The sequence below is a fragment of the Hemicordylus capensis genome, chromosome 8, assembly GCF_027244095.1.
Source record: "Hemicordylus capensis ecotype Gifberg chromosome 8, rHemCap1.1.pri, whole genome shotgun sequence".
Lineage (NCBI taxonomy): Eukaryota > Metazoa > Chordata > Lepidosauria > Squamata > Cordylidae > Hemicordylus > Hemicordylus capensis.
Genome location: NC_069664.1, coordinates 9,967,006 through 9,979,377, shown reverse-complemented (window position 1 = coordinate 9,979,377; position 12,372 = coordinate 9,967,006). Strand labels below are relative to the sequence as shown.

At 43.4% G+C, this 12,372-nt stretch overlaps 1 protein-coding gene across 12 annotated transcripts in view; it reads right to left on the bottom strand.

Moving 5' to 3' along the window:
- The window catches only part of FER1L5 (fer-1 like family member 5), an 87,983-nt gene that overhangs the window by 38,028 nt on the left and 37,583 nt on the right, over window positions 1-12,372 (bottom strand). For all 12 annotated transcript variants that reach the window (XR_008311153.1, XR_008311154.1, XR_008311155.1 and 9 more), the window contains exons 23-27: window positions 7,739-7,894; window positions 7,123-7,254; window positions 5,218-5,381; window positions 3,095-3,209; window positions 993-1,095 (exon numbers count right to left, since the gene is read on the bottom strand). Coding sequence is in view for 9 of the 12 variants with exons in the window: in XM_053270218.1 (XP_053126193.1) it covers window positions 993-1,095; window positions 3,095-3,209; window positions 5,218-5,381; window positions 7,123-7,254; window positions 7,739-7,894 (670 nt within the window). In the remaining 3 variants the exon portion in view is untranslated. The remainder of the gene's footprint in view (window positions 1-992; window positions 1,096-3,094; window positions 3,210-5,217; window positions 5,382-7,122; window positions 7,255-7,738; window positions 7,895-12,372) is intronic.

Here is a 12,372-nt window from a genome sequence, read left to right as displayed (position 1 = left end):
GTTGCTTCTTTTCCAAACTATGTTGTAGCCTTGGCTCACAAGGAAGGTGTTCTTAACCTCTGATCATCTTGGTTGCCCTCTTCTGCACCTTTTCCAGTTCTACAATATCCTTCTTAAGATATGGAGACCAGAACTGTACGCAGTACTCCAAATGTGGCCATACCATAGATTTTTCTAAAGGCATTATAATATTAGCAGTTTTATTTTCAATTCACTTTCTAATGATCCCCAGCGTGGAATTTATCTTTTCCACAGCTGCCACACACTGAGTTGACACCCAGTGACACTCATGACCTCACTGACAGCTCAGTCCGCATCAGTGTATATGTGTTGTTGTCGTCGAATGCATGCAGGGAGGAGAGCTGGTCTTGTAATAGCAAGCATGACTTGTCCCCTTAGCTAAGCAGGGTCCACCTTGGTTGCAAATGAAAGGGGGACTAAAAGTGTGAACACTGCAAGGTATTCCCCTTAGAGGATGGAGTGGCTCTGGGAAGAGCATCTAGGTTCCAGGTTCCCTCCCTGGCAGCATCTCCAAGATAGGGCTGAGAGAGATTCCTGCCTGCAACCTTGGAAAAGCTGCTGCCAGTGCGTTTAGACCAGAGTTTCTCAATGTGTGAGTCCACAGTTATTACTGGACTTCAACTTCCATAATCCCCAGCCCCAGTGGCCTTTGTTTGGGAATTATGGGAGTTGAAGTCCAATTACATCTGGGGACCCACACGTTGAGAATCCCTGGTTTAGACAATACTGAGCTAGATGGACCAATGGTCTGACTCAGTATATGGCAGCTTCCTATGTTCCTATGCTCCTATGCTTACTTGCATTCGATGGTTTGAATTTTGCAAATATTTGCCAACATATACTGCAACATTTTGTTGCTGGTCCATTCTTGTGTGAGTGTAATATATTAAGTAATATCTATCTATCTAAGAAATCTGGGATTTCAGTCGCATTCCTAATGGTTCAGGGCCCAACTGGAAATGGAGACTTGCCAGCATCATCCACAGCCCGGTTCAGCTCCACTTTCCAGTCTTCTACAACGTTCCAGCCTGAAGGACATACCATCTCTCCCTTTGCAAGGGCGGGAGCACCTCTCTGGAACAGAGAGAGCAAAATAGGACTGCAACAGAAATCTAACAACTATATTAAAAAGAGGAGATTTTTTTGGTTTTTTTAAAAACTCCATTATCTGGGGCAATCGAGATTTGGGGATTAAGGTTTGGGACCAGTTCAGAAGGGCTTCCAAGGGGTTTCGTACCAACAATGACCTGGCTTAGGTGAAATTTTGAAACTGAGCTTCAAATATCATTCTAATGTCATTAAGTACATGAGCCAGATGGAGTGGTCAGTCCTATCTGTGAGGAGGGATGCTCTTTGTGGTTTGTGACAAGGTCTACACCCCTAGAGATGGAAAGCAGGTGATAGCATGGCAAGATTTTCAATAGTGCTTTAACACAATTTCGCAATGGTGTTTTAAAAGTGGTGGTTGTGCAGCAGGGAAGCAGCTTGCCTAGGGAGCAAGAGGCTGTGAGTTCAAGTCTCCATCAGTGTGCTTCCCAGACTGTGCCTAAAGGTAAAGTGTGCCATCGAGTTGGTGTCGACTCCTGGCGATGACGGAGCCCTGTGGTTGTCTTTGGTAGAATACAGGAGGGGTTGACCATTGCCTTCTCCTGCACAGTATGAGATGATGCCTTTCAGCATCTTCTTATATCGCTGCTGCCCGATATAGGTGTTTCCCATAGTCTGGGAAACATACCAGTGGGGATTTGAACCGGCAGCCTCTGGCTTGATTATCAAGTCATTTCCCCACTGCACCATTAGGTGGTTAGACTGTGCCTAGTAAATATATATTTGTAGTCACCTATATCAGGCAGCAGCGATATAGGAAGGTGCTGGAGGCAGATGCTCACTACAGTGACAATGGCAAAGGCATAATCTCATACTTCATGGGAGATGGCAATGGTAAACCCCTCCTGTATTCTACCAAGAAAGCCACATGACTCTGTGGTCGCCATGAGTCGACACCGACTCGACGACACAATCTTTCCTTTTCCTTTTAAAAAGCTTTTCACAGTTTAAAAACACAAACACTACTATAACATGTCATCAATGTTGTCAGAGGAATGGAAATGGAAATTGGCAGGGATGTCCTCCAAAGATTACTCCATGGAGAGAAGACATCCACTTGTGCATTATTACCCTAACCCTGACCCTAACCCTTTCCTCTGTACAAGAATGACGCAATTTTACACTGATCATTTGGGAATAGGGATAAAGAAGAGATGATACACAGAAAACTGTAAGTGCAACTGCGCTATCACCTATTTTCCATCTCCAGGGGGTTAGACATCACCAAAAATCACTATGAGCATTCACTATGATGCCTTTCAGCATCTTCTTATATCGCTGCTGCCCAGTATAGTACCAGTGGGGATTCGAACCGTCAAACTTCTGCTTGTTAGTCAAGCATTTCCCTGCTGCGCCACTTCAAATGGAGGAAGTTCAAATGTCCCTGGCATAACCTGCCATGACCCCCACCCTCAGGAGTGACTCTGAGTCTGACCCTAAGGAGGCAGGACGAGCAGTGGACCCAGTCCCAAATCAGAACTTGAGAGAGCTCCAGAATTGCCGCCCCACAAAACAGCTCCTCAGCCCCTCCCCAAAGCAGCACACTTGGAATCAGAACCCCCTGAAGGTCCCGCCTTTCCCACACTGTTGATATCTGCACACTAGTGCCAGAAATGAGAAAGGCAGGATCAAGTAGAGAGGAGGAGGAATGTCAGACTCTATATTAGAAGCCTGCCCTCTGGGCCAGAAGCCCCCCTAAAGAGGCTTGCACTCTTCAGGCAGGGCCTAGCACCCTAACCCTGAACTCAGAGCTATTTAAGGGCTCAGTCTAGCTCTGTCAGAGCAACTTCTCTCATGGAGCTGTCTGTAGTGCTGAAAGCTCCTTTGCCTTACATTCCAAGCCTTGTGGGCTCTTCTATGTAGAATGGGCAGGACATAACTCAAGAAGAATATTAGTCCCTCACCCAGAACCTGGTCACACATGCCACACAACCATCATCAAGCCACTCACGGTCTCTTCACTCACCATGTCACTATAGGGGATTGTAGCAAGTTTCCATGTACGCCCAGGTTTCCGGATTTGGTTTTCATATACTTCCTCCAGCACCTCGGTGTGGTTTGTCTCTGTATCCAGCAAGAGCCTGGACAAAAACACAATAGGGAGGTTCTGTGCTTTTGGGTATTGCATATGCACACAATCAGGGAACACTGTTGCACACTTCCCTGTGTGAGAGAGACATTCTTGGCATAAAACTATGGGGTTTCATAGCCTTTGGATGGGAGCCCGGGGGCTTATTAAGTCTGTAACAGTTTCTATATTTAGAAACATGCAAAGAGAGAATGTAAGAAAACGAGTAATTAAAAAGGTGTGTGTGTGTGTGTGTGTGTGTGTGTGTGTGGTCTCTCATTCAGGCACTGAGACCTATACCTAATTATCTTTGGATCATTTGTGCATCCTATTCCTTTAGACCAGACCCTGAAATGCTAGGAATCTGAGCAGTGCTATGTCATAAGAACATAAGAAAAGCCTTGCTGGATCAAGCCTAAAGGCCCAGCCAGTCCAGCATCCTACCGCACGCTGTGACCAGTCAGGTGCATCTGGGAATCCTGGAGGTGGGGAAAAGAGGGAAATTGCCCCCTCCTCTTGGTGTCCCCTAGCATCTAGTGTTCAGGGCCATGCCCCGCTCTGATCCTGAAGGAAACATACAGCTATCCAGGCTAGTGGCCATTAGCCTGATCCTCCACTAGGGATGTGCACAAACTGTGGTTTGAACTGTGGTTCGAGCACTTTTTTGGAATGGGCCCTGGGAACTTTAAGAAAAAGGAGAGCAGGTCCTTACCTGCTCTTTGCCACCCCATGAAGCTTCCTGCTGGGGCAGCACATGTGGCAATAATCTCGTCTCTTGCTCATATTATGTAAGGGTATCTAAGAGAGCGCCGCCTTCTTCATGAACCTGCCACCTATTACGATAATCGGGGGAGGTCTGGTTGTGGTTACCACCAGCTCCTTGGGGCCTTCTCTAGGGAAGCTTTGACCAGAACCTCCCCATCTCTGACTGCTTTTAAGTGACTCTTGAAAATTCATCTGTTTTATCAGACTTTTCGTTGATAATGTTTTAAAGTTTTCTTGATGGTTATTTTAATTTGTTTTAGATGATTTTAGGTTTTAATTGTTGTTGGGGTTAATAATAATAATAATAATTTATTAATAATAATATTATTAATAAATAATAACCCCCTGCTAACTGGGCATATCCCCTGCTAACTGGGCAAAGAGGCACCTTTTACCGTGGTGATTCTCTTTATTTAGCAGGGGGAGAGTAACTGGCCCTATCCACCCTCAGCACAGTACTTCCAGTGACTGTTGCTGGTGTGTGTCTTATGTTTCTTTTTAGATTGTGAGCCATTTGGGGACAGGGAGCCACCTTATTTGTTTGTTATTTCTCTTTGTAAACCGCCCTGAGCCATTATTGGAAGGGTGGTATAGAAATTGAATTTTTTATTATTATTATTATTATTATTATTATTATTATTATTATTATTATTCATCCCATAACAAATTGTTCTCTGTGCTGCTCACAACACAGCATTAAAAAAAATCAAGTAAAAATGGCACAGTGGGGAAATAACCTGACTAACAAGCCAGAGGTTGCCAGTTCGAATCTCTACTGGTATGTTTCCCAAACTATGGGAAACACCTATATCGGGCAGCAGCAATATAGGAAGGTGCTGAAAGGCATCATCTCATACTGCGTGGGAGATGGCAATGGTCAACCCCTCCTGTATTCTACCAAAGACAACCACAGGGCTCTGTGGGCGCCAGGAGTTGACACTGACTTGACGGCACACTTTACCTTAAAAAACACAGAACACATGAAATAATAACACATCTTATTTGTCACAATAATAACACATCTTATTTGTCACATCACAAATACAAAATGCATATTGCAATACAAAACAATTTAAAAACTTTTCAAAAGTTTTTTAAAAAATCAAATTTAAAAGTCAAAATTTAAAAGGTATGAGTGAATGGTTTTAATTGTATTTCTGTATTGCCCAGAGATTTAATAGAGGGCGATATAGGAACACAATCAATCAACTGTAATATATCATGATGATGTGAATACAGAAAGGTAAGACACACACCTTCTTTGGGGCTCCACAGTCCAGTCGCCGTCCCATTTCCAACCATTGGGCAGTCGAAACTGGTCTTTGGGGAGGCTCACCTGCCCGGTTACATCTGAAAAGTTGGGGTGGTCCATCAAGTCCTTGGTCCCCCATATTCCATGCATCTTCCTTTGGTTTTCATACTGAAAGTGTGAAAGGGACACAATCCTCATCAGTGGCGCAGGATTCTTCAATTATATCCATCAGGCTTGCACAACATAAGGCCCAGGGACCGGATTTGGCCCATGTGGACCTTTTTGTTGGCCTACAGGTAGGAATACCTTGCAGGAGAAAGTTGTAAGGCTTACTCCCAAGCAAGCATGTCTAGGATTGCAACCTGAAAGCAACAGTGATTTAGGGAGAAGAGATTAGTTTGGGGCTGGCATGCACTCCAGGTGCCCCCCCAACTCAGCAGGGATATTTCCCAGCCATTATGCTTAGTTAAAATTGTGGGTCCCTTGACAAGGGCAAAACGAACAAACAATGGCTTTAATTAATATTTTTAATAATCCATTTCAATGTAAATTGCACGGAAAATTGACCTCCACCCCTAAACACCATGTTTTGCTGTTGAGGCATTGAGTTGTGCATTGAGTGCACAACTCAAATGCCCATTTGAGTTGTGCACCTCTGTATTACATCTTCACCCTCCCCTTCCTCTGAGGAGTTCAGGGTGTTAGGCTTTGTGCATGATCTTTCCCTTACATTTTATCCTCACAACAGCATTGCAAGACAAATCAGGCTGAGGTGGCCAAGTGTCACGCCACGAACTTTGTGGCTGAGTGCAGTGGTGCTCTTACCCCTGGACTTCAGAGCTGAAGTCCAGGGCCTTCACAGCCCCTGAGGGCCCCCAAATCCTCTTTAGTCTGTCCTGGGTGGTATGGTCATCCGGCCAAGCATGATGATGCTTAATTTGCAGGGGAGGGGGGCCTCCAAAAGCCTTTAGGTCCAGGCTCCAAAATTACCTAGGTGGACCTCTGGCTGAGTGGGAATTTGAACCCAGGTCTGCCCGAGGACAATGAACCTGTGATACAGAGTCAGACCTGATACTGAGTCAGACCACTGAGCTTAGGACTAATGCACTAACTGGCAGCAGCTCTCTGGGGTTGTCTTTCACAGCCCTACCTGAAGAACTAAAGTTCTGGTCACCATATCTCAAAAAGGATATTGTAGAACTGGAAAAGGTGCAGAAGAGGGCAGCCAAGATGAACAGAGGGCCAGAGCACCTTCCTTACGAGGCTAGGCTACACCTGGGGCTTTTTACTTTAGAAAAAAGGTGACAAAGGGGAGACATGATAGAGCTTTATAGAATTAGGCACGGCTTGGAGAATGTGGATAAGGAGAACTTCTTCTCCCTCTCTCACAACTTTAGAACCAGCGGTCATCCCATGAAACTAAAGGCCAGGAAATGTTGGACCAGCTAAAGCGCATAATTAATCTATGGCACTCTCTGCTGTGGGATGTGGTAATGTCCACCAGCTTGGATGGCTTTAAAAGGGTCTTAGAGAAATTCTCTAAAAGGGCTTCGAGAAATTCGTGCAGGACAGGTCCATCAATGGCCTCTGGTCTTGATGGCTATAGGCCACCTTCAGGCTCAGAGGCAAAATGCCTCTAAATACCGGTTGCAGGGCAGCAACAACAGGAGAGAGGGCATGTCTTCATCTCCTGGTTGCCTGGCTTCCCAAAGTACCTGGTGGGCCACTACATGAAATGGGGTGTTGGACTAGAGACGCTTTAGGTCTGATCCAGCAAGGCTCTTCTTATGTTGAGATGCTGCCAGGGATCGAACTTGAGGATTCTACCACTAAGCCATGGCCCCAACCACTCAGGAATCATCCTGAGGTCATTGGAACCTTTCCCATGAAGCTGCTTCTCTTGTCTCACCGTCTCCGCGTAGACAACGATGTTCCCTTCGCAACATTTCATCCACTCCGCACTATCTGCTAGCCGCCCAAGCCACATGCGCACTCGGAGGAGAGCCGGAATAGGGGTGTACCCCCCTTTGCTTTGTGCACCCTATGGGAGAAAGGGCAAGAGAGTTATTATATGTGCCAGTCCCGTTCATTTTTGCCAGGGCTGCAGGTGAGAATTCCCCCGAATGGAGACTGGAAAAAGCAGGGTATCTCATTTCCTCCCGCGGCTCTATTATCCACTAAATAACTCGGCATCCTGAAAACCAGGGTTTTCATTACAAACATTTGCAGTCTGTCTGTACATAAGTCAGGGGTTCTCAAACATGGATCCCTTGCTTAGCAAGAGGGACGATTCATGCTCACTACTGCAAGACCAACCCCCCCACCCACAAGATCAGCTCTAATTCCTTTTTCAATTTGGTGTCTCTCCCTCCATATGCTTCCTAATCCCACCCTTTATCTCTCCTCCTCAATCTAACTTTCTTTGAAAATCTGAATTTGGAAGCCACTGGGAAGTTTGGAATTTGGAAGCCACTGCACAGACCCTATTGGCCAATGACTGTGCTGTCCTGGATATATTCTTTTACCTTCAGGAAGATGGTCTGGGTTTTGCCACACAGCCTGCCTTTGGCGTAGGGGCCAGCTTTGGAGAACATGATTTTATGAGGCTTCACCCGGGCATAAGCCACCCGAGTGTCATCACAGAGCATCCAGATCACCACATCTGGCAGGCTGATCTGGGTCTAAGGAAAGACAGGGAGCCAGAAGTCACTTTATTACTGTTTCAGATATGTATAGTATATGTACTTTCTCTAGTACAACACTGCTCAGAGTGGCTCACAGCGATGCATACATAAAAACAGTATAAAATTAATAACAAAAAAGGAAAGCGCAGTATGAACTTAATAAATCAATGAAAACAGACCCAATTAATTTAAACAACAACCACCAGCGGACTGTACTGAAAAACACACAAATGGGATACATTTTCAGAAAGGCAGTAATTTGAAACGGAACTATTTTTTGTTGTTTATTGTTAAATTTCTATACCGCCTTTCATTAAAACAATCTCAAAGCGGTTCACACAAAAGTTTAAACAAGACTATTAAAAATACACAGTTAAAATATTAGGCTAGAATATAAAAATACAGATCTGATGAAAAGGAATTAAAAAACAAGCACAATAAACCATAAAAAATACAAAGCAGCAGCAATCGAAACAATCACATAAAAGCCTGGGTAAAAAGCCAAGGTTGTACATGCTTTCTAAAAACTGTGATGGAGACTGAGGAGTGGATGGCTGGAAGAGCATTCCAGAGTCTATGAATGAATGAATGAATGAATGAATAAGCCTCATTATTATTAAAAATTGTTGCATTTGTTTGATAGCTGCTATATACAGAGCATTTTTTTTCATTTGCAAAAATGGCATATACTTCCCATTTGCTCTGCCTCCCCTCCCCTCCCTCTAATGACCCCTAATGACCCCTGCTAACTTGGCAAAGAGGCACCTTTTAAGTTATACATTTATTCGGTCATTGACCAGCAAAGCCTTTTAATGTGGTGATTCTCTTTATTGAGCAGAAGGAGGGTAACTGGCCCTATCCACCCCCAGCACAGTACCTCCAATGACTGTTGCTGGTGTCTATCTTACATTTCTTTTTAGATTGTTAGCCCTTTGGGGACAGGGAGTCGTCTTATTTATTAATTATTTCTCTGTGTAAACTACCCTGAGCCATTTCTGGAAGGGCGGTATAGAAATCAAATTAATAATAATAATAATAACAATAACAATAATAATAATGGCATGACAAGGTAGCAGAGATGATACACTGGAACATCTGCAAAAAACACAAGCTACCTGTAGCCAAAAATTGGTGGGACCATAAAATTGAAAAAGTTGAAGAAAATAAAGATGTAAAAATATTATGGGACTTCCGACTACAAACAGACAAACATCTGCCCCACAATACACCAGATATAACTGTAGTCGAGAAGAAAGAAAAACAAGTCAAAATAATCGACACAGCAATACCAGGGGATAGCAGAATAGAAGAAAAAGAAATAGAAAAAAAATCACAAAATACAAAGATCTACAAATTGAAATTGAAAGGCTGTGGCAGAAGAAGACCAAAATAACCCCAGTGGTCATTGGCGCCCTGGGTGCAGTTCCAAAAGACCTTGAAGAGCACCTCAACACCATCGGGGCCACAGAAATCACCATCAGCCAATTACAAAAAGCAGCTTTACTGGGAACAGCCTATATTCTGTGACGATATCTATAACCATTGACAATAAAATTCTGGCATCCCAGGTCCTTGGGAAGGACTCGATGTATGGATAAAACAAACCAGTCAATAACACCTGTCTGACTGTGTAAAGAAAAATAATAAATTTATTATTAATGTAATTCTGGGAAAAATTATGGGACAACCCAACAGATTACAATAAATAAACAGGCTGGATAAAAGAGGTCAAAAAATGTAACCAACAAATGCAAGATCTAATAATAACACCAGAATTGATAAGTGAAAGAGCAAAGAAAATTAAAAATTGGACTGCACCAGGAGATGATGAACTGCATGGCTTTTGGCTTAAACACCTAACAAGCCTTCATAAACAACTATCAAAACAGTTCAATCACATTTTGCAAGGAGGTGATGTTGAACAATGGCTAACAACTGGGAAAATCCATCTCATAATGAAAGACCCAGCAAAAGGTGCAGTTCCAAGTAATTATAGACCGATAACCTGCCTGCCAACCATGTTCAAATTATTAACTGGAATAATAGCAGATGAAGTGATGCAACACTTATTAACTAACAAACAGCTTCCAGTTGAACAGAAAGGAAATTGCCCGAACACCAGAGGCACAAAAGACCAGCTGCTGATTGACAAAATGATTTTAGAAAATTGCAAGAGAAGAAAAACAAATTTAAGTGTTGCATGGATTGACTACAAGAAGGCCTTCGACTCATTGCCTCATATATGGATACTAAAATATTTAGAAACAACTGGTGTCAGCAAAAACATTCAGATATTTATATAAAACGCAATGAGTATGTGGAGTACACAGTTAACAATCAATGGTGAGACACTTGGATAGGTTAGCATCAGAAGAGGTATTTTCCAAGGGGACTCACTATCCCCTCTGTTGTTTGTAATCACCATGACTCCACTTTCACAAATAATAAACAAAACAGGCCTCGGATACCAAACATCTAAAACATCAAGTAAAATAAACCATCTGCTCTACATGGATGATCTGAAGTTGTATGGAAAGTCCCAATCAGAAATTGAATCACTGCTAAACACTGTCTGTATATTCAGTAGCGATATAGCAGTGGAGTTTGGACTAGACAAGTGTGCCGTATTAATAATGAACAGAGGAAAAATAACAAAAACAGAAGGAATAGCACTGCCCAATGGAAACAACATCAAGAACTTGGAAGAGAAAGAACATTACAAATACTTGGGCATTCTCCAGGCTGATAACATTGCACACACTGAAGTTAAAAGAAAAATTGGAAGCGAATACATCAGGAGAGTTAGTCCAGGAATTACAGCAGCTCTTCTCTCTCAAGAACCGCAAGCCTCATGCACAGAGTCAACCAGCCACCAAGCAGTGGTTTGATAAGGACTGTGTCATCGCCAAAAAAGCCCTTGCCAATACCTATCAAGTCTATAGATCTAACTCTGGACTGTGGGCCACACAGAATCTCCTTCTGACCTATATCGACCTATATCGAGCAGCAGAGATATAGGAAGATGCTGAAAGGCATCATCTCCTACTGCGTGGGAGGAGGTAATGGTAAACCCCTCCTGTATTCTACCGAAGACAACCACAGGGCTCTGTCATTGCCAGGAGTCGACACCGATTTGATGGCACAACTTTACCTTACTATAGTACTATACTACAATAGTACAGTAGCTGGCTGGTTTTAGCCTCTTAAGTGCTCTTGACCAAATGATTTTTTAAAATCTGGATTTTTTAAAATCCAGTGTTGAAGTTGGACCTATCAAAGTGGGGTGTCTGCAGTCTCTTCTAATTTGTTGCCTTCTTGGTGGGTCCTCTGGCCTTCTCTTTTCCATTCTCATGACAACCAAGTGAGGTAGGCCATTCGTATTCCCAGATGGAAAAGAGAGGCCAAAATAAACATTTAGGCTTAACACAGGTTTGATACTATCATTCAACTGATATCATTCAACTGACACTGTAGCTATGAGTGCATCCAAACTAAGGTTCCCATTTTATGGCTTTCCAAATCCGGGTGCCTAATTTGCATATTATGTAAATTGGCTTGAAAATAATTTCTGAAATGAATAGGGACTGCACATTTTGCTCCATAACTCCGCTTCTGCAAGGGCTGGAGCTTAGCTTTTTTCTTTTCTTTTCTTATGAAAGCTGAAATCTGGGCACATCTGGGTGGGCTAAGCAATCTGGGTGAGATGCTTAAAATCCAGGTGAAACCCGGAATTTTGAGAGGCATGGCAACTCTAAGCCAAGGACACTCGTCTCTGGTGCCTGCAAAGATCTTGATGAAGAAGAAACAGACGGTCATAATTTCTTTGGGTTTGGGAATAGAGATCTCAGCAGAGGACGAGCTTGACTTGGTTCTCATTGGTTAGTCGAGAGGCCATGCTTTCAAAGGAAAGGATGAGGGGGGCCTTGTACCAAAGGCCAGGGGGAAGAGAAATTAGGGTTGCCATATGCTGGCTTTCCTTGTTTGAGCTAAGTTCGTAAATAAACAACTAACTAACCGACTTTCCAAATCTGGGTCCCTAATTTGCATATTATGTAAATTGGTCTAAAATATTTTTTGAGCAGAATAGTGACTGTACACTTTGCTCCATAACTCTGCTTCTACAATGGCTGGAGCTTAGATTTTTTTTTTTTTTTTAAAGAAAGCTGAAATCTTGGTGAACCTGGCTGGGCTAAGCAATCTGGGTGAGATGCTTAAAATCTGGATGAAACCCGGAATTTCGGGGGGCATGGCAACTCTAATCCAAGCACCTTGGCTGAGATAAATAAAGCCGCAAGAAGCTTGCTCTGTGTGGAGGAATGTGGAGGATCTGGGAGCTGCTCTCAGATTATCCAATCCGGCAGCATCTGACTTATTCAGCCCCCTTTCTCCTTTAACGTTCAGCACAGAGTCGAGGGAGCACAGAAGGGATTATCCCAGGTGCAGAGGAAGCAGCCTTCCATCCACCATTTTGTTAA